This window comes from Acomys minous, assembly GCF_964271855.1.
Source record: "Acomys minous genome assembly, chromosome: 19".
NCBI classification, from domain to species: domain Eukaryota; kingdom Metazoa; phylum Chordata; class Mammalia; order Rodentia; family Muridae; genus Acomys; species Acomys minous.
In genome coordinates, this window is record NC_140499.1 from 50,177,476 (window position 1) to 50,204,597 (window position 27,122).

At 35.5% G+C, this 27,122-nt stretch overlaps 1 protein-coding gene across 2 annotated transcripts in view; it reads left to right on the forward strand.

Annotated features, from left to right (window-relative positions):
- FSTL5 (follistatin like 5) overlaps positions 1-27,122 on the forward strand; it is a 580,413-nt gene that overhangs the window by 477,730 nt on the left and 75,561 nt on the right. The window contains exons 11-12 of one of the 2 annotated variants that reach the window (XM_084768539.1): positions 7,724-7,750; positions 14,423-14,541. In XM_084768539.1, coding sequence (XP_084624665.1) covers positions 7,724-7,750; positions 14,423-14,541 — 146 coding nt within the window. The remainder of the gene's footprint in view (positions 1-7,723; positions 7,751-14,422; positions 14,542-27,122) is intronic. The other variant, XM_084768540.1, reaches the window with a different exon arrangement.

The window sequence follows — 27,122 nt, forward strand, 5'->3', positions numbered from 1 at the left end:
TAGAAGGTCATCTCTAAAATTAATGTGGAATTTGATTATTAATGTATGCAGATTAAGCATGACCTTGGATACCTTGTGTTAAAATTTTCATGACTGACCTTGACTTGACTTGAGCTAGGTTTTCCTGCAGTTTTTCAAGAAGGTTTTACATAGACAAACCCAATGTAGTGGTTTGCGGAGCTCTACAGCAGACGCTGTTCTCCCTGTTATTAGCTTGAATCTAACCAAGTATATTTTGGTTCTGCTGAAGCTCATGTTTCCCTGACATTATGTATACCTATGGTCCAAAGAGAAAAGCCCTACCCAGTTTGTGTTAATGACAAAGCTGAGAATTTGTGCATGTTTTTAAGACTTCTGTCATAGAGCTGTATTTTCAAGCTGTCCTCCTGTCCTCAAGTTTTAGAGACATATAACTTTGAATAGCTAAGATTGTCCTTAGAAGTCTCTAATGTCCCCTGCATCTGTCTCCCAAGTGCCAAGGATGCAATATGCACTATATAGAAACCCCAGATAATTCTATTTAAATGTTTCTATGTGGTAAAAATGGAATCTTAGACTTTGTACATTTCATGCAAGTCTTCTTCTCAGGAGCTTATCAACAGTTATTACAATAAGACATATTTTTTCCCAAGTTCCTTGATATTTCAGTCATAAGCAAAGTATCTTTGTCTTCAAAGATGTTTCTGTCTACATGATTTTGCTTAAAATATGAATGTATCTATACATATGCAAATGTTTCTTTTGTATAGTTGTCCATGTATTGTGTGTATGCTAAGCACTTTAAAATTTTATCTTATTTATTGCTCATAAAGCGAATGCTGTCTCATTTGTCTCTCACAGTTCATCTAATACATTTTTTCAAAAATATGTTATAATGAAGTTCATCAAGGTTACTTCAGAATCAGCTTTTTCTTTTAAAAGACATGCTTTTGTCCATATGAATGGGTCACATAGTGTGATGCCAAATGCATTTTTGTTATTACCTTGTTGTATCTGTTAATGATTCTAGAAAGAACATTTGTAACTTATTTCAGATACTGTCCTGTTTATGCTTTGTTGACCTTGTACCCCTTTACTCTCTCCTGTTTTGTAACTGTAAGGTTAAGCCAATTTGCTAATTTGTAAATTGTGTTTGCCAAAATGGCAAAGCATTAGTCTTTTTAATTCATTGTTTTTGAAATTACAATTTATACTTCCTGTTCAAAATATCTAACAATCTGTATTAATCTTAATAAATTATTTGTATGATGTCCATTTCCTTTAAAGAATGGATATTGTTTAGATGCTATGTTTTTATATAACTATACATGTATGTGGAGTTATATTGTTAGGTAACTAAGCTAAAGACACGTTTAAGCAGTATGGAGCTTGAAATAAATGTTCAGTAGTAAATAATATTATAAATAATGGTATTTTACCAAATTATATAGTGTAAGCATCAGTTTTAGAGAAACACTTAATTTATTAATTAGCAATATGTAATTCATATCCAACTCATTTTTGTTTCTCTAATACTTTTATGTCTCTGCTAATAAGAAGTAGAGATGCCATATTTTTGGACTAAAGCATACATTTCTGCAGTGCTTCAGTTTTGACATATTTTTATTTGTTTGATCATCTTGAGTTTTTTTTCTCCTGTGATACACTTATCTTCATAGTCTCTTCTGAACAGCTATTATATGCCAAGTATTTAAGCTATTTTATAAGCATCTTATTTTACTTCTTTGGTTGTATTAGCACTGTGGTTTATTTTCTAGAGGAGCAAACAATGAAATCTTGGCTCCTGGCACATGATGACAGGGTACATAGGCAAGTTACATGACATTATTACTCCCAGTCTACCTATAGTCAACCATGAATATGTGTTTCTTAATGTTACTATTTATTGCTTGCCATTAGCAATTAGTTGAGTGATGAAAGCTCATCCATCCCTCCTGACCATGGTGAGCCCACAATTTCCATGTCTAGGGGAACTTGGGTGCTAGCAGTCTGGATTTGTGGGTATTAGCTAATACATATTCATAAATTTTGTTTTCTTATACTAAAGCATTTGAGCTTCAAGGTGACTTCCTAATCATTTATTCACTTACTGTCTTTGATATTTCTAGGCCCAAGCTTGGAATCACTTGTAACCCAGAGGCTGGGAAGGTCTCAGTTGTGTAGGTTGGATATAGGAGAATAATTTTAGAGACGGGCTATATGATCATTATGACCTTTAGATAATTCATTTTAGAGGAAGCTCTCTGACAAAATGAGAGGACACTGAATTGCCGGCGGTGGAGGGACAGTGAATAATTGAAAGCCTTTGCATTAATCCAGCATCAAGATGCTAGCATTACCAGTGAGCCTGTTTAGAAGCTGACCCCACAGCCCATTTCAGTCTAGGTTACAGTGGCACATGGAATGATGTTGTCTAGGACACACTCAGTCTTACTGATGTCACATAATGCTTTAATGGGATGCTGGATTGGCACCATTCATCCACATTGTTTCCATACTGCTATTAAAAAGCTGCTGGCCAGGACTTGGTTATACATACTTATTTCACACAGTTTATTTTTTCAAACCAGTAGGTTAGACAATTTTGAAACCATGATATAGCCTCCATATTTTGTATGTTTGTTTTCAGGTAACACTATGTATCATGTAGTTTTCAATACAATACTTTTACAAAGCCATCCCTCTCACCTTATCTGGGATTTATTCACATGCAATTAATTACTAGTTACTACTAGCCCTGTTTAAATAAATTATTTCTTACTTTAAAATTTCTGAATTCTCTAAGCTGACATTATGCAGTGGTCAGTGGTGAACTCCTATCCTGTATCTGAAAGCCTACACTAGACAGTCAGTTACTTACCCCTTCTCATAGATTTCTTTTTGGCTTACATAGACTATTATTTTCCAGAGTCCAGGTTATACAGCACAGCTCCATCTGCTATGCAATATTATGGTGTCTCTTTTCTTTACTCTCCATCTACTGACATGCCTATTATAATCCCTTCAACCCAAAAATTCAATTATCCTATCTCATCACTTTAAACCTGGGGCTGCCACCTCCTGGTCAGTTTATGATCATCTTCCAATAGACACAATAGATGCTGTTATTATAAGACACAGGTTTGGACTCTGGGTACTGGAAATTTGCCTACACTCAGGATGAAAAGAAAAATTAGTTTCCTTTAAATGTATCTTTTAATCAGGCAAGTGGAAGGCAGTGAACTTGATGTAGACAATGTAGTTTCTAACCTAAAAATAGCATGTAAAATTATCTCATTTCATTTCCCATATGAACATTCAGAGAAATTTAATGTCCTATAATGCTAACCATACACATTTTTAGATACATTAAAATTTTATCTTAAGCTTTTCTTTTTACATTTGCTTGGTAATGCAAATGTTAAGTCAATTTCTTAAATTCAAAAAGAGAGCAGACAATAAGACATTTAGCTTAAGTGTTATGCTCATACAAATGCACTTTATCCAAAAAAAAATGTCTTTCAGACATTAAAAACTCTAAGCTTTCAGACAAGAAGAAAGCCAAGGAACAGAAGTGCTTAGGGAAAACCAAGGCAGTTTACACAGGAGTAGACAAGGGAAACAGCTGTTTTGTACTACAGCACAGTCTTATGTCACTAGCTGTCCTACTATTGTTGCTTTTGCAATAATATTCCAACTTTACAAATGTACTGCCTCACAGAGCATATAAATATGAGGCCCATGGCTTTAAAGAAAATTACAACCCTCTAATATATAAAGTAAAGTAAATCAGTAAAAAAAAATTAATTTTTTTGGTTGTTAGCATAGTCTTTAACAACTGAGCCCATCTCTCCAGCCTCTGGCCCCAATACGTTGATCACTTTGCCCTTGCAGAGCGGCCTTCTAGGCCACAGAGGAAGAGGACACAGGCAGTCCATATGAGTCTTCATAGGTTGAGGTCAGATATAGGTGAGGAAAGCTCCTATTTCTGAGGCTTGGGCAGGGAGGGAAAGTGTTTGACGGAGGGTGGGTTCGGGAGGTGACAAAGGAGGGGGCTACAATCAGGATATAAAGTGAATAAATTTTTAAAAATTAATAACAAATATAAAAATATCAATGCCTGGTATCAGTCCTGTTAATTTTCATTTTCAATAGAAAATATTTATAATGTTCTGAAGTATTCTTATATTCAAGCTATTTAGTAACTAAGTATTGAGCTGTGAGGACTATAATTTTAAAAATACAAATAGCCAAAACATTATGAATGTAACATTTATATGATTCCTGATCATTTCTTGCTGCAGGTAGTTTATTGTATATATGTATAATAATATAAATGTGTATGTAAAAAAAGAAGAAAAGAAAAAAAACAAGTGAGGAGATATCAATCTGGATGTGATATGAAAAAAGTATAACAAAAAAGAAAGAAAGATTAAGAAATATGGAGTTGGGCACCTACAAAACTATAAACCATTAATATTATCCAGACAAAAAATTTCACTCTGATTATTGAGGAGTGTTGATTTTAACCCATGTACTTCTACTGATCACCCAAAATTTCTGTCCAAAGAAATTGTATAAAATTAAAAAAGAAAAGCTTATTGTCCAAGGGTCTAGAACTGATAATTTTTTGTCATATTACAAAGTAAGTTAAATATTGCATAAGATTATGGGAGTGCAAGTTATTTAATCTAAAGTCTTTTTCCAGATAAAGTAGCTACAGGTAATATAATGGAACTATATTAAAAATAAAACAAAACATTTACTAAAACTATGCTACTTGAGGGCATCTCATGGTAGATTCAGGAAGACATAATGTTGGATGTAAGAGTTTGTATTTGTTTGTTTGTTTGCTTGCTTTTTTGTTTTTCAAAGCTGGGTTTCCCTGGGTAGCCTTGGCTGCCCTGGACTCACTTTGTAGACCAGGCTGGTCTTGAACTCACAGTGATCTGCCTGTCTCTGCCTCCCGAGTGCTACACCATGTAACTTCATATGTGCTGAAATTGTGGCTCAGAAGATCAAAACCACCTGCTGCTCTTGAATTCCAAGCACCCACATCAGGCAGAGCACAACCATTTGTAATTCCAGGTCTAAAGTTTTTGGTGCTCCCACTTGGCCTTTGGGCACACTTGCCTTTACATGGTGCCTACCACATCTATTCCAAGATCACTGCCTTCCATGTGCCTGATAAAAAGATACGTTTAAAGGAGACTATCTTTTCATCCTGACAGAAGGCAATACTCCAATTGCTAGAGTTGTGCATAACACACTTTACCTATTAATAGAAATATTTTTACAAATGACAGAAGTTTGTAGAGCTCCATCACTTTGTGGTATCCCCTAATCCCTGGTTTGATTTTGATTAAAAAAATAAGAAAAATAAAAAAACACGCAAGAAGATACATGTAAATAAAAAATTTAAAACATTTTACAAAGAGTTTTTACAAAGAATTTGCATGTGTGTACGAATGTATTGTGAACACATATATTACAACTGAATAAAACCATTTTAATACATAAGTATCTGATCAAATTAAAAACAAATCACTAAGTAATACCACACTTATAGGATTAATGAGTTGGTCCTGTAAGTATGACGCTTGCTCATATTATTTGCAAACACATTTTCAGATCACTAATTTTGAAGCATATTAATGCACTATAATTTATATTTAAGTGTTCAAATTTAGTATATTTTATTCACATTTGTCTGCAAAAAGCCACATAGCAGTGATCATCTATTTGAAGCAACTCAATGAGGATTTCCCCGAACAGTTTCTGGAGCATCTGAGAACACATAGGAAATCCCTTAGCAGAAACAGTTCCGTAGAGAAGAGCATACCAATCAGCTATCCAATACCAAATGGCCTTTCTTCCTTGTCATATACACAAGTTACATTATGTAGACTGAGCATATCTATGTGCACGTGACAACAATGATAAAAAGAGGCCATCAAATTGAAAGAGAGTAAGAACAGGTATATGGACAGGATTAGATAGGGAAAAGTGAAGGGAAAGGTGAGGTAATTATATCTTAATAAATAAATGTTATAAAAGGTTGTTAAAATAGCCACACTATTTGGAGGAATATGTATTAATGGAATTAGCTAAAAGGGTAGATGTCACAGCCACCATGCACACACCTTACATGTGCACGTATCTTCACAACCGACAGAAGTTTGTAGAGCCACATCGCTTTGTGCTGCTACCTAATCCCTGCAACATATTTAGATTGATGAATGAGAGAAACAAAAAATGGTACTTTTTAAATGGTAGAAATCCATATGCTGGAACTTAGCAAAATGGAATATATGAAGAGGAGACTAGATATCCTAATGTAAATGAGTGAGCACACTGGACATTTTTCTTCGGTATCACATATTCATGAATAGATCAGAAAAATTCTTCTCTATTGAAAGAATAATGGAAAGAAGTGAAAGAGAGGGATCTTGGTTATTTGACTAAAGTAATGAGAGTCAAAGTGACTTTTAAAATATATACACTGTGGTAATGATAGGCTGTGTTGCTAAGTGGGTACTCTGCCAGGGCACTGCACTTCTAATCACTGTCATGTGCATTTTAAAATTCCGCAATATTTGAACATTTTCTATCTGTGTCATAAATACAGTCCTAGTCTTGAAAACAAGTATGATAATGTTAAGAAAACGAGCATAGTATTTGATGTACTCCACATTTTTATAACAGGGAATCATGAATATACTCTAGTGTTAAGGTGTGATAAAACATTTTATAGTGTCCTCTAGTTCTTCCAGAAAAATATGAATTTGTCATTCTTTATTTTTTACCTCCCTCATTACTACCCTGTTTGACAAACATGACTCCCATTTCTTATGGAATGGATTTGTTAGCTGAACAAGGTGGCTCATCCTGGTAATATCAGCACACAAGAATCCAAGGAATGTAGACTGAGAGTTTCTGACCAGCCTGGGCTACCAGACCAGTTCCAAGGCAGTCAGGGGTACAGTGTGAGATCCTGGCTCAATAAAACAAACAAACAAAAACCTGAAAACAAATAAATAGTTTTGGCTTCACATGCATGGATTTGATTTTAGAAAAATGAAAGTGTCAAAACACTCTGGAAATTATTAGATATATAAGCAATTTCTGTTACTTAAACCTTTTAAAATTTGTATTGTTTTTTCACAAAAATTATGAAGACTGTTAGCTTATAATTATAAAAGAGATGAATGGCATTTTCTGGTACTTCTGTCCTAAAATTTTAATTGTTTATTTAGTATTAAATAAACATGTTTTTTACAAACATGCAGTTTGTCCTGAAATCAGCAACATATTTCTCCATATATTGTCATTATGTCTGATTTAAAACAATGAATGCACATTACAAAAATTAAATACAAACTGTTTACAGAATTCTGCTTCATTAGGTGTAGTTCATAACTTTTTGGTGAACTTACACTGTCAACTAATACGATACTCCTAACTACCAACATATGCTCTCTGTATATGTAAGTAAAAAGCTTAAATATTCTCTTATTTTAAGGGATATAAAACTGTTCTTAGTCTGTTCCAAAATCATTGTTCCAAAAACCTGACTGCTTCAAAATCTACTTCTTGCTGAGCTGTGGAAGACTTTGAGGTACACCTCACCACTCACACACATTTTTTGCCCTGATATTTAACCATGTTGCTAGTTATTTATGACTATCACTAACTTTTTGATTTGTTTTTCTCTTCTCTTTCTTTTTTTTTTGGCGTGCTGCAGTAGCTAACATATTATGGAGGGAAGAAGGTACTAAATTCAATTATTTTTTATATTGTTGCAACTTCTTTGTTTGACTTTTACTGTATTTGCACACCATTATTCATTTCAATACTGGGCGCATTCTCACTCTGATTCAATATTGTATTTGCTTGCATTATAGTTTTCTAGTATACACATAGCACTATTAAAATAGTTATCACTTGAATGAGACAGCAAAATTGCTCAATAGGTAAAGGCTCGTGAAACCAAACTTGATGACCTGAATTTGTTCCCTGAGACACATGCAGTGAAAAGAGAGAACCAACTTTTGCCTCTTCCTGTTGTGAACACACACACACACACAACACACACACACACACACACACACACACACACACACACACAAGCACACACACACACACCTAAAGTAAATGTAAAGCATGCTTCAAGTTACTGTGACTCATCAATAATAGTCATAATCTTCTATTATTAAAGTTTTAAGTGGTTTTAAAAGTTAAAATTAGGTGAAGACAGTAAAAAACAATTGCAACTACCATACTTTCCAGAGCAAACATTGGTCTAATCAGAATAATAACTATTGTACAACCCTCTTTTGAAATGATTATATTATCTTATATAAAAGTGAGTTACAAAGTTGGAGAATAATTCAAATAGAGTTTCATTCCAGAACACAAGCCTACTTCTTTATATAGGTTGTCTTAATTATTTCAAAAAAAAAAGTGTAACTGTTACTAGTACTCAGTAGGCCTGTTTTTGGCTTTTAATAGTAATCAACATTGAATAAATATTATACAATAAAACTGATGACTACAATTTTTACTGTCTTCCTCAATTAGTCACAGAGACTGTGGAAAATTGCCTTTTTCCTTCTGTTGCCAATGAGAAGGCGTTCTGACTTTTCCCTTAGGCTCTTCAAGCCTTCTCCATGATCCCTTTCCCTAATGGACTGTTGAAGCCGTTCTACTGTGACCACGCCCCTTTTATTCAACTTGAATATTTCACCTTCAAATGCACATTAGCTCAATAATGCTGAAATCAGCACTGACATGTCTTTTAGTGTTTATTTATATTATATTTCCTCTTGAAAGCAAATAAATATTGATCTGAACATGAACGAATTTATGTCAACTCATTGAGATGGAAAACACATCTGCAGAGCACGAGATTAGTGACCACAGAGCCAGTTCTGGTAGTGGACTGTTGGGAAAATGAATTGTTAATTCATTTAATGAAATTAAATGAACTGTTCTATCTCTTAGTTGAGCCAGCTACTGCTCACAGCACTTTACATATGCTGGGCACTCCCTCTTAAAATCTGTGGTCTGGGAATCAACTTAAAGTTCATGAAAAATCCATATATTTTAACTTTTATAAATGTCATCATTATTAATTTATGATAATAAATTCATAATGATAATGTAATATTAATATTATTATTCATTAACTGAATTATCTCAGGTAACTATTAAAAGGCAACCATAATATAAATAATTCTGCCTGATTCACTACTGAGGTAGTCCACTCTCCTTTATTACTATTGCCTGAAAATAGTTGACACCTTCACTTCCAAAAAATCTTTACAATAAAAATGAAACATTAAGCAAGTAGTATTTTTCTGTTATTCTTGGAATTGAACCCAGGGCTTTATATATAAGTGAGTCTTGCTACAGGTAAGCATAATAAAAATATTATTTTCATGTACTAATATGACTTAGTGACAGACTGTTTTAACTGAAAATCATAATACAAATGAGGGTAACTTTCAAAAACACAAAAGAAAATATTTTAGCCAAGGTGAGAAATACCCATATTCATTTTTAGCTAAATATATATTGAGAGCTTTCTATATATATTATCTTTATGTATACATGCAAATATATTAACAGCCCCCAACATGGGAAAGATAGTATCAATTAATGAAATATTTCATAAGTATTTAAACCCATTAATACAACTTTTATTACAAAATCAGAAGAGAATCTCATTTTCTCTACATGTTTATAATTTATAAGGCCACCAGGCAGTTTAATCCAGCAAAAGCATCACCATAAGTTTCCTTTTTCTGTTAGTTTAAACTTTCACCCAACATCAAGAAATGACTCAAATCATATTGGAACAAAATTATAGTTAATATCAGAGTTAATAGGATTTACAATCACATTATCAGTGTCTTATCTCCAGGACACACCAAATATCCTTCCTGTGTGCATTAATAATGTATTACATTTTCAATATAGATTAGGAATAGTTCCTGCTTATAAGCATACACAGAATTCTTTCTGTGTCTTCTATTACTTCTGTATAGGTAGAAACCAGAATACAGAGGAACCAAGGTAATCATGAACTAATTTCTACCATCACGATACACAACTGGATTACCAATTGTTTTGGGAAAGACATGATTCATGAGTTTGTCTCCACCAATGTATGAGAAATGAAAAAGGGTTTAAAAAAAAAAGAGACTAGTAGATTAACAAGGGAGACACTTTTGCTTAAGGGTGTTTGCAAAGTGCCATAGCACTGGACACTCATTAAAATTCAGTATAATTGATGACTATTTGATTATTCTTTAATCTGAGACTCAGGACCACTTTACAGCACTAAAGCTTAAGAGCAGGTATTTAGCATAGACACAACCCTATGTTCAATACTAGAATACAAAAGTAAAACAAAACCAAAATATTATGTAACGATCATATAATTGTCTTAAACATTACATTTTCAAAAGTAATTAGCAGATTTCAATTGTTTTATATTGTCAAATACATTTATGATGGCCTTAGTAGCAGGTACTATCTCACTTACCTGAAGGGAGTTGTGATTTTGCAGATGACATCACACCCATCCACCATTCAAGAACAACATACCTTTTTTGTAGAAGAATAAGCCAGAAAATGTGAATGGCATTTTAGTCCACTATGAGCATGAATGGAAAGCTAATCTCTGAAAAAAAGAGATTATGAGAAATGTTCTATAAGAAAATGAAATTAAAACTTTAATGGGATCATGAATCCTGGGGAAAAGAAGATATAAAATTTGGTATCATGGGGAAGACAGAAGTTTAGCACAGATTGAGGAACCAGTTAGAATCAAGGAAAAATGAAGTCAGGGAAGACTGACTTCTCCCCTGCTCTGTCCATCCTGAACAGAGATAGCATCATGAAATTATCAACTGTTTCTTAAAACACTACTGTGTGCCAATCACACTCCTGAATCTGTACCACTAGATCTTCTTTAATACTCATAGTTGTGTGGTATAGTTGTGACCTCAAAATCAAATGATGGCAGTGATTATGCAATTATCCTCCTTTGCCTAAAATTATGAGTATTTTCAGGATGATTTCCTAAATGCTGAGTGATTATTTTTCTACTGGAAAAATTAAAAAATGAGCAAGACAGAGTAATCCCCTCATGGTGATATTTATTTATATTTCACAAGCGACTGGTATCCTGAGATACGTTTATGATTTATAAAATTACTGGTGTGAATTCATATTTTAAAGTAAAAAAAAATAGACTTGAAGGCTTAAATGTGTGATTCGGCTAACTTAGTTGTTTTTAAAGGACACTTCATCTCAGAAACCAAACATTCTAGTAACTCAGGGTGTGCAAAAAACAGGGTTAAATAAAACTGTAATGAAAGTATCTAGAGAGGTAAGGAGTAGATATAGTTCAACAAAATCAATAGATATTCTAGAGGGTAACTAGTTATCAGTTCCAAATATGTTCCAATTTGGGATGAGAGTCAACAGGAGCAGCTCAAGGAAGAGGGTTACTCAACCGCCTCTTGATAGGGCGGCCTTGTGGGCACACAGAGGAAGGGGACATGACAGGCTGTGGTCAGATGGTCGGAGAGGAGGACAACCCTGTCAGAGGACTACGGAAGGGGAAGAGGGAGAAGGAGGGAGGGAGGTTGGGAATGGGTGGATAGAAGAGCGGAGGTAAAAATTGGGATGTAATGTGAATAAATTACAAAAGATAAAAATTGAAGAAAACCCTTAAAATAAAAACATTAACACAAAAAGAGAAAGAAATATCAAGTACAGAGGTGCCTGTGCAGCTCAGAGCAACACCACAGCATGACTCAGTTATGTTTGATTGTAAATTTCAACATCAATATACAGGCACTGATAATAATAAATTGATAGTTATTAAACAATAGATGTGTCAATCCAGTTAGTGTTTATATGTAGAGTTTAGTAACACAATACATTTTTGTCACGAATAGCAATCTACTTTTTAAGCCCTATTATGTGTACATGAAATTTATATTCTGTTACACACAGCTATACATACAGCTTAAAGACGATAAACAGTGAATTATTTCTTGTGAAGTTTTTTTGTGATGAATGTGACTGGTACATATGTCTTGTCATTTTTGCAACTGTTCAAGAATAACATCTGTTAATGTGGTCTTTTCTGGAACTATACTAAACAGATCATTGTTGAAATAATCTAGTTTCATTTCAATGCATATTCATTAATACATGAAGTAAGGTCGTGTGCTGTAGGAAACTTATAAACATGCCATGTTAAAAAAAACCCCAAAATTAAGAATTAATCTTAGAATATATCTCCCTCACAATAATGAAAATAGAGAGATATTATTTTACATGTCTAAAAATTATAACTCTTATATTTATTAGCAGCTAATTTATAAGATAAAATATGACTTAAGTTCCATAAACAGATGTTTTTTATAAATCAAGATATCATTTTGTTACTCCATGAATCTAAAACCTGAGACTCAACGTATCTGAATGGCAGGTGGTCTCAACTGAGAAAACTTCACATTTCAGAGTCAAAGTTTGTTGTTAAAAATTAAACGAATTACATTAACATTAATTAATTAATTAATTAATTAATTGTATCACTTTACAGGCTGATTCCAGCCCCCTCTTTCCACTACTTCCAGTCCTACCCTCATGTCCTCCTCCCCTTGTTCCCCCTCTTCTTAGAGAAGGGAAGGCCCTCAGGGGTATCAACCCCCCTGCCCCTCAAATCACAGCAGGACTAAATGCATCCTCTTCCACTAAGGACAGACAAGGCAGCCCACCTATGGGAAAAGTATCCAAAAGCAGGTAGCAGAGTCAGAGATAGCTCCTACTCCCATTTTTAGGGAGCCCACATGATGACCAAGCATAGATAGTTTTAGAAATAAAAATTTTAACCAATATTTAGCCTTTCAATTTATCAAGAATTAGTTATCACCTCTCATCTTCTGAAGAACATGTACTGTGTGAAATATAATTGAATACATTAGTTGAATAAATTAGAAGCAAACAGTATAACTGGAAAAAAGAACTGCTAGAAAAATGGTTAGAAAAGGAAGATCCATGGGCTTCGAGATCAGTATATTGAATATAAACAGAGAGTGAATCCATAAAAAGAAAAGACTGCTTGATTATTGGTGTCCCAAAACTAGTGTGTATGCTGCCAGGACAGGGATGAGTAGGAGTACAGTACTGGGGTGTACTCTCACAGGACAGGTTTTCATGTGTACATGAGTGCTCAGATAGGTTTGTACCATCCCACATTTGTGTACACAAAGATACGGGAGATGCTAGTCAGGTGTGTATTTTTCCAAGACAGGTGTGCATGTGTATATGATATCTCTACACAGATGTATCATTTCCATGAGCATGTTTACATGAGGACATGGGTGCTCCTGGACAGGGAGCATTTCCAAGACAGGTGTGCATGTGTATATGATATCTGTACATAGATGTATCATTTCCATGAACATGTTTACATGTTCCAAGCTTTCCAAGACAAGTTTTAATTAATATGAGAAGCCCATACTACATGTATGTGCTTTCTCAGTCAAATGAAAAATTTCCTGTACACGGAAGACCTGTACAGGTCTGTACACTTTCAAGAAGTGTGCATAAAAATGTGGGAAACCTGGCCAAGTGTGCGATCTCCAAGGAAAAGTGTTACTTAGGGTGTGCTAAGAGAATCAGAGGTCAGACTCCATTCGACCTCACCCATGTGTCAAGTGGCATCCTCTCAAAGTCCTGTGCCTTCTGGTGTGGATTTTTAAGTGAGAGGACATTTTATATGTGATGCTCTCAGACCTTTAATAGACAAAATTTAAAATCATCATTTTAAAATTTTAACATACTCTTGCAAAAAAACCCACGTTCATTTATGTTAATGTAGATTGAAGATATAGACTTTCAATGCTGTCAATTTAACTGATATTCCAGACCTTTGTGTGGGATATTTGAGAGTACATATTCTCAAACATCGAGTACATGTGGCCTTTTCTTGTTTCAAAAAGTCTTTATATAAAATGACCTCCAGAGGAGTGAAATTTCCTTCTTTCTAGGGAACTATGATAAATACTACGTTGGATTATTATTCATTAGTGACTTTTAACATTCAACTAATACACACATAAATTAAAGAATTTTTATAATTTCTGTGTCAAAGGGTTCATAATTATTTTTGTGTTTGTTTGAAGACACATGAAACATATACTGATTTATACAAAGCGATCCAGTTCACTGCAGATCAGGAGGACCAAGAAAATGTCTCTGTGTGTTTCATGCAGGAGGGGCACCTTAGTTTGTTTTATTTGCATTATACAACTTCTTAAATGTATGCCTGTAAGGGAGATTATGGGCTCCGAGTTTTTGTTGTAAAGATTTTTTGATAATTCTACGTTGAAATTTTTATATTTGTTTTATTCCTAAGGTCTGGGAATTGGGAACATGTTCTATGTTTTTTATGAAGATGGAATCAAAGTAATACAACCCACGGAATGCGAATTTCAGAGGCACATTAAGCCTAGTGAAAAGCTTCTTGGATTTCAGGCAAGTATCTGAAAAGTTCCTCTGCAGTTTAGTGAAAAAATTTTAAAATAAAATCATGTTTTGGAAAAACATAGCCTAGGTGTATGTAAAACTTGTGGAGGATGGAAATTCTAAGTCTTTAAAGCTGCCTGCGATTTAATGAAGCTTTTTGTATATGAGAAGGAAAAAGAGCACACTTTATAATTTTAATACATGAAAGTTCAACAATGAACATAACGTTCAATAATTATGTAGTGGTTTTACATTTAAAATATCCCCAGATTTTGAGGACAGCATTTCTTAAAGAAAGAAAGAGAGAAAGAAAGGAAGGAAGGAAGGAAGGAAGGAAGGAAGGAAGGAAGGAAGGAAGGAAGAAAACTGAGTGTAAATAATTTTTGGAATGTTTTTATTTTGGACTATATAACCCTAAACTTGTTTTATCTCCCTTCTCTACACAAATTCAGACATACACTAAACACTCAGAATATGCTTATATTAAGTATAATGAACACAGTTTATGATACTCATATTTAAAGTTGACAAGGCCATGGCATGTGACTAAAGAAGACGTTTAATATCATGGTTTACAACTTTATTTTCAATGTTCATCCAGCCCACCAGAGGCCAGTGGTGCTGCTGCTGTATATTGATATATGAAGAAAGCAATTCACAGCTGAAAGCAATGCCATAGAATAAGAAGCAATCATAAATGGGATCGCAAAAAAATTATATTAAAATTTATTTATTACATGAAGCATTTTTATATGTTTAAACAAAATGATATGGTTATTCCAGGGTGTGTGCATGTGTGATACTGTCCTCCACAGCTTCAGGTTTCCAATTATTAGGTAATTTAATGAGAAGATAGTTGAGTATTATGTAAGATGGAACATTGGTTCCATTAGGTATATATGTCTCTGTTTCTCTGTGTATCTCTCTGTCTCCCTCTTTTCTTCATTTACCATTTCCCTCCCCTCCTTCCTCTCTATGACTTCCTACACATAAATTTATGCTAAAATATTGATTCTGAGAATTGTGGGATAAGCACTAAGGTACAAGGTCCAGTATCAATAAGACTGAGGGACACTAGACTACATAGGTGAGAGTGGATCTGTCAGTTTAACACTGCTGTGGCTTGTTTTATTGGGCTAGGAAATCAAATCTATGAGAATGTGGAGTACTGAGTATGGATTTTAGGGCAGGTAGGAAACTCAATGCAGGTTTTAATGATACAGTCTTGAGATAGAATTTTGTTTTCATTGGGACATATGAGTTTTTGTACATATTCAGCAGACTGGATAATAAACACCTTCAAAATATCTATATTGGGATTTATTTCAATATTTGGATACCATGGTTCAGTCAATGGATGTAGGTGCCTTCTTCCTCTTCTTCTTCTTCCTCTTCTTCTTCTTCTTCTTCTTCTTCTTCTTCTTCTTCTTCTTCTTCTTCTTCTTCTTTTCTTCTTCTTTTCTTCTTCTTCTTTTCTTCTTCTTTTTCTTCTTTTCTTCTTCTTCTTCTTCTTCTTCTTCTTCTTCTTCTTCTTCTTCTTCTTCTTCTTCTTCTTCTTCTTCTTTTCTTCTTCTTCTTCTTTTAGTACTTGACAATGTGCCCATTCATTATGAGGTCAAACACTGCTGTCCATGAACACTCCAAGGAGCACCAGTAAAACAACTTAACCAAAAGCCCATTACCTGGAACCATGGCTAGTCATTCTCTGTTGTCAAACTTTAAAAAGAGATGCAACTTATCTCTTCTCTATTTTAACATTAATCCCTGTTTTGTTTTGTTTTTTATTTTCACCCAAAGTGTTTTCCTTTTGTTGTTCATGGAAAAAACAAACATTCCCAAGAATAATTTATCACCAAGGTTTTAGCGGATACATATAATCTCAAGTGCCTATTTATTTATGATGATAAGGTCTGAGGTCCTGTTTGGATGTTTGAAACATTCTTTCTTTGGAGTAGAGAAATTAAACCTAACTTATCTATTTTAGAAGATAACTCCCTAGGATATAAGCAGTGGGAAAGAAATCTTTTGGAAACCCTTTTCCTCGTGAATAAAGAGTAAATATCACTATGATATTTTTCAAAGTCATTTCCAACATTAAGATAGTAACAGTTCAGTTCCCCACACAAGGTGTGGATCAGCGAAGTGTAGATAAGGACTGATACGCTTCGAAACTTCCATCAAATCCTTCAAACGGTGCTGTTTGCTTGCTCTAAATAAAAATTCAATTTTGGTGCAATGTCAGCTTGCATTAGCCTTCAGACTTTGGGAGAGTGTTGGCAAGGATTCGCTCAGTGAGCTGTGCCCTTCTTTCATCTCGTCGTTTGATTTTTGCCCTTTGTTTTGTATCTCTGATAGGCAGGACTCCTGCTATATTTATACCAGCGGTACACACAATTTCACCTTGTCAGGAAGGTATGCTTTTCAAACAAATGTGTTTCTCTTCCAGGCTTATGGATTCAGATTCAAGATGAAATCTTTGGGAAAATGTTTAAACTCTTTATAGATTACTAACCTTGCACTCTTTTGGATTTCAAGCACTGTCAGTCTCATCTACCACCCATATGGACCTTAAAGTCTCAGTCAACTCCAGTGCTTACAGCTGTATCTTTCTTTGGATTTAGCTGCTAGTCTTAACAAAATGAGGGTGTTTTTGATGACCTCCTTGGAAGATAATGGCCCATGTCTTGCCATGCTTCGCTACTGTAGAACATGGCCGAGCGGTTCTATTTTTGCATTCCTTATCAATTTAACATGTTCCGAGAAACAAAAATGAACTCACAGCCTTTTACAGAACAGTGGACATGCATCTGTAGGTTTCCTGCATTTCAGCCTTTGAACTTCTTTATTTGAAAATATTTTCCCTTGAAAAATCACCATTAGTACTGTTAGAATAGGGTGCACACCTAGGAATAGGAGACCCTTAGCACAGTCCCTGAATGATTGACACATGTGGGGAGGGAACACCATCCACGTTCCTCCAGAGATTTTCAGGAACTTTCCTAGGGACAATTCCAATTTCCCTTGGCTTTTTGTTCTATTTCTAATCCAATTACTACTTTTCAATCTATGGTACCCCAAATACTTGTTTAAGCAGTATCTCCCTCAGGTGGTGTGGAAAATTTACATCCATGAGTAGCCAGTGAGCATCCCTCTGGAAACATAATCAGAACACTCCCCTGCACATTGCTGTGTCTGTGGGGCAAGGATCAAACTGGGCTTCATTTGCAGAACTCTGTGGGTGGTGAGATTTTAAGCTATTGTCCCTTTGCATGTGCAATGGCATCATGCAAAAAGCTTTCTATGGAGAGTAATATAAACGCCTTCTAAATATTTCTTCGGGATTTACTCTCTAGATTTCAAAAGAATGAATTTATGAAGTTGTTGTTTGAAATGCTAGATGTAAAGAAATCTTCTAATGTTTCTTAAAATTCATGATATTGGATGACTCTCTCTCTGTCTCTCTCTGTCTCTCTCTGTCTCTGTCTTTGTCTTTGTCTCTGTCTCTCTGTCTCTGTCTCTGTCTCTGTCTCTCTCTCTCTGTCTCTCTCTCTGTCTCTCTGTCTCTCTGTCTCTGTCTCTCTCTCTCTGTCTCTCTCTGTCTCTCTGTCTCTCTGTCTCTGTCTCTGTCTCTGTCTCTGTCTCTCTCTCTCTCTGTCTCTCTCTGTCTCTCTCTCTCTCTCTGTCTCTCTCTGTCTCTCTGTCTCTCTGTCTCTCTGTCTCTGTCTCTCTCTCTCTGTCTCTCTCTGTCTCTCTCTCTCTCTCTCTCTGTGTCTCTCTCTGTCTCTCTCTCTCTCTCTCTCTCTCTCTCTCTCTCTCTCTCTCTCTCTCTCTGTGTGTGTGTGTGTGTGTGTGTGTGTATGTGTGCACGTGCCCACACGCTCCTATCTTCCCTCCATATTTCACCCTATCCTTCTCCCCTCCTCTGTGTCTCTATTGGACATCTGTTTGTAAGCACACACTACAGTGAACTTTGCAGGAGGGGGTTTAAAGTACGTCGCAGTGTCCTTATAGATCTGTGCAGATCCCTTCTGGGTTGGGTCCTTCGAGGTTCTAGAGGACACTATATTAAAGCCCCTTCAATGAGCTTGTTGATAACACTAGCCAAGTTATTTTAATGACTGCGAACAGAATAATTAATGTGTTGCTAATTACTTGAATTTTCCACTAGGTGAATCTTAAAGGCAGAGATGTTATGTGATCAAAACCAGTATTGATTCAGCTAATCTGTGTTTCCTCAGATTGTACATTGATTTAAACACTTTTGTTCTTGCCATATAACATGTCCTGAACTATCACTATTAGTGGTTTATGTTGGTATGTTTTGATATCTAATCATTTTAGTTAAACAATCTCTCTCTCTCTCTCTCTCTCTCTCTCTCTCTCTCTCTCTCTCTCTCTCTCTCTCTCTCTGCTTTGTTTTGTTTTTTGAGACAGGGATCTCTGTGTGGCCTTGCCAGTCCTGGACACACTACTAAAATCACTGAAAGGAGTAACCAATAAGATGCATATACTCAATGTCATAGTAAGAAAAAAACAGCTTAGAGCATAAGGAGGCCAACAGCTCATCCTTTAGGTCATTCAAATTGTCTAACTATTTTTCTTAAAAGTTTGTTTCTCTTTTCCCTTGTGGATTAAAAATGATGAGAAATCACTTACTTCTAATAAGACGCAGCACTCAAGGTAAATTAAATCCAAAGAGGAGTCATTAAAAGTGTCTGAAATGACTAGGATTTTCCTTCCAATCTATTTTACACCTAAGATTTCAGATAATATAGGTATAGCTACTGTCTGCTTTTATAATAATGCTACAGTGAGAGTTGATCAAGGGAATAGATAGCCCAGGAGAGACCTGAGTTGAAGGAAACACTGAGGTTCTGGTCTAGGCTGTGTTTAAAGACATACAGACAAATAGCCAACAGTGCAGTTTTCAAAGTAAGAAAATAATACTGCATGGTCTATAAGTGGGGATCAATGCTTCATTGATCTCTTTAGTCCTAAGAATGTGTTGACAGTTGGAGAGTTTGGGCAAACATAGATAAGACTAGAGTACACAGTGGGTTTGAAGTTAGTAGGCTCACTTTCTAGGATGGCTGACATATACAAATCATTTGAAAGGAATATTTATATTTCTAGGTTGACTGACTACTTCTCTTGGGCACTGGAATTATAATCAAATTCCCATTATTTTAATAATATGGAAGTAGGAGGTGTGTATGTTATGCCATAGTATATTTTTTAGTATTATTGTTTTTACTAGCCACCTTGCTAAATTAACTCTGTAAAACAAATTTATTGCTCCTTTGTGGTAAAAACTTCATTATGGTGAGCAGCAAAATTAAAGTGAGCCTTTTAATTAAAAATGTTCATGCTAGTTTATAATCAGGTTGATTGAATGTGAAGTTCCAGATTCCACCTAATTCACTTTTATTAACAACCACCATAATTCCATAATTGTTACATCTCACTAGGGTTTTGGTGTTATTTTTCGGTTCAACACCTTTTACCAACTATCTTCTTCTCATATGACATTACTTGAGACCTTTGACCTGGAGACTTAGTCTATCTCACTTTTCCAAATATAAATGTGTACATTAGACATCATATTTCTGTCTCTAAGATTCTCTGCCCTATATACCTCTGTCCCAACCCAGAATTTTGATCCCTTGCAAATTCTTTGAGGAACGTAATGTATTTGATGACTTATTTATAATGTCTAAAATTTTCTCATTATATGCATTTAATATTTAACACTGCTATTTATCAAATCAACTATTTCATATATAATTTATATTTTTAAAAACATTTTTTTATTTAGATACAGTGGGGGTCATTCAACATCTTAGTTCTTTCTTCACCCATGCACTAAAGATAGTTTCTAGAATTTAAATTCAATGAATCCAGATGAATAAATGAGAAACATCACAATATGTTCTGTCAGAGCAGCCAATGACAGAGAGAAATGTGTTCCATTGTGCTTTGCACATGGCACACTTAAAATCACTCAAAAATCTCTTAAATGTGTGCATCCGAATCTCACTAAACAGTTGTGGGAAGTGAAAACAAAGTTAATTTGAAATGTGTAGGCTAGTGTAATTTCATGAAGGGCAAACCCCAGAGAAAATTCTATCTGAAAATAAGAGGCAAGTTGCACTGATTACTTCAACAATACAAATATGATTTTGTTTAATCCTCACAATGATTCTCTCTGAAGAAAAACATTATTATGTGCATTTTACTAAAGAAGTAATCACAGCTTCTGAAAAAGTACTTCAAAACTAGTGTTAGAGTCTTGCTAGGTGTTACACCTGGGCACCATTAGCATTATGGTGGATTGTTCAGCTTCTCCTTTCCAGCCCTGGCTTCTGACTACACACTGCCATCAGCCTAATTCTTATAGTGACCATAAAATTCATAAATGTATTTTTATTAGGTTAAAAGTCAGAATTTCTGTACTGAAGTCTTTGTGCTTTTTATATCCTAAAATCAAAATCATACTATAAGGCAGCTTTCTAGTGTTTTCCCAATTCAGGTTTAAAAAAAGCAACCCGTAAGTTGTAGATCCAAATGTTCTGGCTGACAGTGACAAAAATTAAGCCTCTAATAAAATGTGACAAAATTCATTGCATTCCATTTCTGGGATGGGTGGGATGTTATATTGCTTGGGCTATAAGCAATCATCCCAGTTAGAAGATAGATGAAAAGTTTTTTCTCAGTTTCCTTTTGTATTTTAGAAAAAAAAATTAATAAGTTATCTTTGGAAGGCTTAGAAACCTTGCCTGTTAAAGCAAATCTCAAGGTCTCATCCACAACAACAAAAGAAAAAAAAAATGTCCTTTGATTCTAAATTGTTAATGCCTTAGTATGAATAGACATTTCATTGTGCAAACCAATATTGAAAAATTATAACTAGAATATTTAAAAATAGCTCAATTAGATTATATACGTACTTATACATAGTTTTATATACACACATTCCTAAAAGGCCATAAGAGACTTCATGATAACATAAAACTAAATATTTTGATGCAATTTTACAATGATCATTATTTTTATATCATTTATTTCTAAGAAATTAAAAAATTTACACAGCAAAAATTGTTTACATCCTATGACACTATTTTCCAAGTATACGTTTTCATATATACCAATGGAACCACATGGGTGATATGTTTTCAAGAGCTGAGGAAAATAATCGTTTCTTTTTTATGAAATATACATAGAGAAAGAACTTCTGTTAAAATATATATAAATTAAGTTTTATGGTTTGTGGTTGTCTGTACAATTAGAGTCTGTACACAGCTTCATCCAGTAGTGCATACTGCGTTTGGCCAAGGGCTTGCTTGAGTGGGTACATCAGTCCAACTGTCTGATGCATTTTATTTTAAAATTCTCTACAATCAAAACACTTCATTAAAATTAGTAAGCTCAATTAATACTATGAGGAGTCATTAGTGACAACTCAAAGGATGCCAAATGAAACTAAGAAGTCCCTTGTCTTTTTCCTCTGAAGTGACGTGCCGAGTTTGTGGCATTAAAAAGCAAGGAGCCTAGCGACTCATAAATTGTCAGCAGTTGGTACAACCCTCTCAATTCTATTTCTAATCTTTACCAATGGAGGGGATTCTGGGAGCCAGGGAAGCTGCTTGATGGCAAAGCAAAAAATTGAAATAACTCATAGCTGCGCAAACCAGTGTCCTTTCATCAGCTACTGACAAGCAACAAGAACACTTGTGCAATGTCCTACAAGTTTTCAACCTAAACGTTTATGTGTACCCATTTAATGAAGAAGTCAGACTGTGGCCCCTTTGTTGCAACAGCTTTACATTTATTCCTTCTCTACCTATGGTTGCCTAAGATGCACTCTGAGATGAACCATAACGATGCTTGATTCAGTGTCCAAGACAAGTGTATACATGTTAGGATATTTAATGCGCCACAGCCATGAACTCTTATGGGCCATAATATTAATGTCGTTTTTTTTATTCACAGCTGTGAAAACTGTATAAAACAGAGGTCATCCAGACTATGCAGACAATCAGATAAGCTGTCTTTACACTGAGAGCCCTGGCTTGGTTTTTAATTAAGATCAGCCAACTTGCTTCCTTTTCTGTTTTGTATGTCACTCTTTACATATTACAACATACACATCCCTTATTGTCAATCTGTTTTAAATTCCAACTCATATTAATGTATATATGTTTATATATTATTTTTATGATCAATTGTGCTTTGTTCCTTTACACTTAACACTTTATGAAACTGGAACTGCAATCTCTCTCTCTCTCTCTCTCTCTCTCTCTCTCTCTCTCTCTCTCTCTCTCTCTCGTTCCCTAACAAAAATCAATTTTTTTTTGGTCTCTCAATCTATCTTCCTGTGTATGCCCACAAAGGCAAATATTTCAACTTTTCTTTGTTAAGCTTTGATTACATTTTCACCACTTTAAGTACTCCTTTGTGCATAATTTTTGTTCTATACTATAAAATTTGACAAATTTTTTAGAAGCAGCTAAATGTAAGGAAGTCTGGTGGATGGCTGGCTAGAGATTACTGTTTAGTGTCATCAAAGTATGACAGCTCCTCAGATGCAAGAACATTTAGTACACGGGACCTGGATCAAGGATGTTAGATTTTAGCTCTGGTTTTCCACTGTTTGCAGAAAATAAGAAGCCACAGAGTCAAACATAGTTTAAATAAGATATAACCAGATAACTAGGGTAGGAATTATATAACAAGTTAGATGTCAGCAAAATTTTCTATGTAGACAAGTTTCCTAGGCTTTACCGCCACTGCAGTCATGGCCACTGTAGCAGAAAGGCAGTCATGGTTTCTCTTAAATAAATGAGTTAGTGTGGCTGACCACACTTACTTACAGAAAACTGAATCTTATGCATGCTTTATACACTGTGGAATTATTGTCTTTTTTGTATTTTATTTTGTTCATCAAAAGTTGGCAAAAACATTTTTCACTCCTGGGTGATAGTAAAATAGACAGTAGCATGAATGCCCTCCCAAGCCTCTTATTTTCTGGCCCTTGACTCAGAGTAGTGGAAGAAAACTGCACAAGAGAATAAGTTTTTAAGACATCATGAAACAACTTTAAAACACAATGCTTCAATGAAGCATGCTCTAATATTTTTGCTTTATTTACAAGTACAGCTTCGCACATATCAGGCACATAGTAGCTGCTCAACCAATGCTGTCCAAGAACAGACAACTAATGTCTGTCACAGACTGATGCTGAAGATCTATATTCCTAGCTATTTTGAAGCATGGGGTTAAAGACTGGAAGTCCAAGGCCCATCTGGGTAAAGAACTAAAATTAATTTTTATAGGTTTATTTTATTTTAAATTAGGTATTTCTGTGTGTCTTCATGGCTACCATCTCCACAGTCTCAGATCTAAAACCCTAAGATCTCTGTTGACCTTAAACATATGTCCTTTAAAGAGGGAAAAATAATGAGACTAATTTTTAGTCTGATAAACTTAGAAGTGAAAGCCAAGTGTAGCAGGTGTGTAAGTCTTTGTGCTCACAGATAAGCACCAGGGAAGTCAGGAATATTAAATATGGGGGCGTATTCAAAGTGGGAAATGTATAACCTGTTTTCCACCTGGAGGACCACATAGCATGGTAACTCTTGGGATATCTGTGTGGCCCGACCATACTGAGTCACTACTTGTTTGTCTCGGTCAACTTGTAGTGCTATCCTCGTGGAGACCCTTAAAATTAGCTTGTTTATTTTGAGCCTCTTCCTTTTTTTACTTAATCTATAGAACTTATCGTTATGGAAGATTTCACTCATACTTTATGAAGAATTTTGGTGTAATCATGTTTTAAACTTGGTTGTGTTCATGGGGTTGATTTAATTACTACCAGGAAACTTGTAAAATAAATTGTCATGCTTCAGTATGCCAAAATTAATCATCTTTGTATCAGATCAGATTCTCAAAGTTTGGACCAATACCAGAGTCATGATGAATCCCTCTCTCTCTCTCTCTCTCTCTCTCTGTCTCTCTCTCTCCACTATACATCTTGATCTTAACTCCTTTTCTCCTCTCCTCCAGGTCTCACCCTCCTTCCCAACATCCTCTATGCCCAGCCTACTTCTCAGAGAAAGGGGAGCCCTCCCCTTACTGGCCTATTCAAGCACATCAAGTTGCATCAGCACTGACCAAGTCTTTTCCCCCTGTGGCCTGGGAAGGCAGTCCCTGCAGGGAGAAATGATTAAATCGCAGGCAACAGAGTCCATGTCCCCCACTCCTCTTACTAGGGGACCCACATAAACACCTAGCTGCCTATATGCTACATCTGTGTGGAACCTTTGGTTCAGTCTTTGATTAGTGCTTCAGTCTCTGAAATCCCCCCTGGTTCATGTTTGTTGGCTTGGTTGGTCTTCTTGTGGAAGTCCTGTTTCCTCTTTTCTATCCTTACTGCTATTCTTCCACACGTCTCCCTGTATTCTGCCAAATGTTTGGCTGTGGTTCTAAACAGGCTGTGGAGCCTCTCAGAGGATAGCTATGCTAAACTCCTGTCTGCAAGCATAGCAGAGCATCATTAGTAGTGTCATGGATTGGGTCTCTCACATGGGCTGGATCTCAGGTTGGGCCAGACGCTATTTGGACATTCCTTCAATCTCAGCTCTATTTTTATTCCTGCACATCTTGTAGGCAGGGTAAGTTTTGTGTCAAAGTTTTTGTGAGTGGGTTGGTATTCTCCTCCTCCACTAGGAGTCTGGTCTAGTTAGAGGGTAGCCTATTCAGTCTTCATGACCTCTGCTATTTGGATTTTCAGCTAGAGTCATACCCATATCTCCCAGGAGCCTACCCCCACCCACAGTTTCTCTTTTCTCTTCAAGCCCTCTGTCCTCCCAACCCTGTACTCCTCTAGTCTGATCTCCACCCTCATTTCTCTTCATGCTCCCTCTCCTACCCTGTTCCCTCTCTTCAGTTGCCTCAGCTGTCTATTCTATTTCCCTTTTGTGTGAGATTTAAACATCCTCTTTTGGACACGCCTGTTACTTGTCTTTTTGGGTCTGTGAATTGTAGTAGGTTATCCTGTACTACTATATGGCAAAAATCTACTTATAAGTGAATACATATCATGCATGCCTGTTTGAGTTTGGGTTACCTCACTCAGGATGATCTTTTACAGTTCCATCCATTTGCCTGGAATTTTCAAGATGTCTTTGTTTTTAATAGCTTATTAGCATTTCACTGGGTAAATTTACCACAGTTTCTTTATCCATTCTTTGCTTCAGGGACATTTGGGTTGTTTCCAGTGTCCATCTATTATGAATAAAGTTGCAAGGAACATAGTTGAGCAAATGTGCTTGTTGTGTGGTCGAGAGTCTTTTGTGTATATGCCCAGGAATGGTATTGCTGGATCATATTGATTTCCAATATGGTTGAACAAGTTCATATCCCCATGGGCAATGGAGGCGTATTCCCCTTTCTCCACATCCTTGTTAGCATGAACTGTCACTTTTGTTTTTTATTTTAGCCATGAACTACCTTCTTATCTCCCATGGATCTTTCTTCTTCTGGCCTGGTGGCTGAGAGACCAGTCAGTCAGGAAAAGGAGGTAGTGTTCTAGAAAATTCTAAAAGATTTGAGTAAAGAAATGTGATGACTCTTTGAAGGGAAGAAGTAGATTGATCCGATTAGGTTGTTTGTAGTTTGTTATTCAACTTTGACCAGCAAGTGCACTGTGAGTCTTATTGAAAGAAAAAACAAACGAACAAACAAACAAGCAAACCCACTATGGGCAGCCTTCTAAGATCAGAAAAAGGGGAAATAAGGACCCCAGGAGCATGGTCATGTATCTCAGTTCATCCAGTGCCTGCCTTGTAACCATGATGTGCTAGACTAACCCTTCAGCACCACATATCAGGCACAGTGGCTCCTGCCTATATTGAAAGAAGGTAGAGGCAAGAAGGATAGCAGTTCAAAGTCATCTTTTGCTGCATAGATGGTTCATTGTCAACGAGGGATAGATGAGATTTTTTTTCTCAAAAATAAATAAAAGGAAGGCAAGGCAAGGAAGGAAGGAAGGAAAGGGAAGGAAGGAGAGGAAAAAGTACATAGGAAGGCATATTGACAAGTAGTAGAAACTTGTTGAGTGGTGGAACCATGGAAGTACTTAATGCAAATGAAAAAAAAAGTCTAGACATTTGAGGCTAAACCATTGTAATGGGTAATCAGTATAAAAAGAGGATAAAAGGATGAATTCTCAACATAAGACAAGTGGATGTAATTTCGTCTTTGACTTATTGAGATCCAGCAAAGGAGGTAACAACAACAGTAATAAACTACAAAACTAAAACTTCTGACAAAGCCTGCATAAATCTTGCAGACCTTTAATGTTTTGGGGGTAACATAATAGATGTACATAAAATATAGGATTTAACTTGAAAACGACCCAACCAAAATAAGTTGTAATGTTGAACAGAATTATCCTTTTCTTTCCAACTCTTATCCTATTAGCATATATTACCGTAATGTTATTTTTATTGTTGGTGTTTTATGTCTTTTCCCATTAAAAGCTTAATGCATGTGAATAACATTTCTCTCCAATTGCCACCCACAAATTTAAG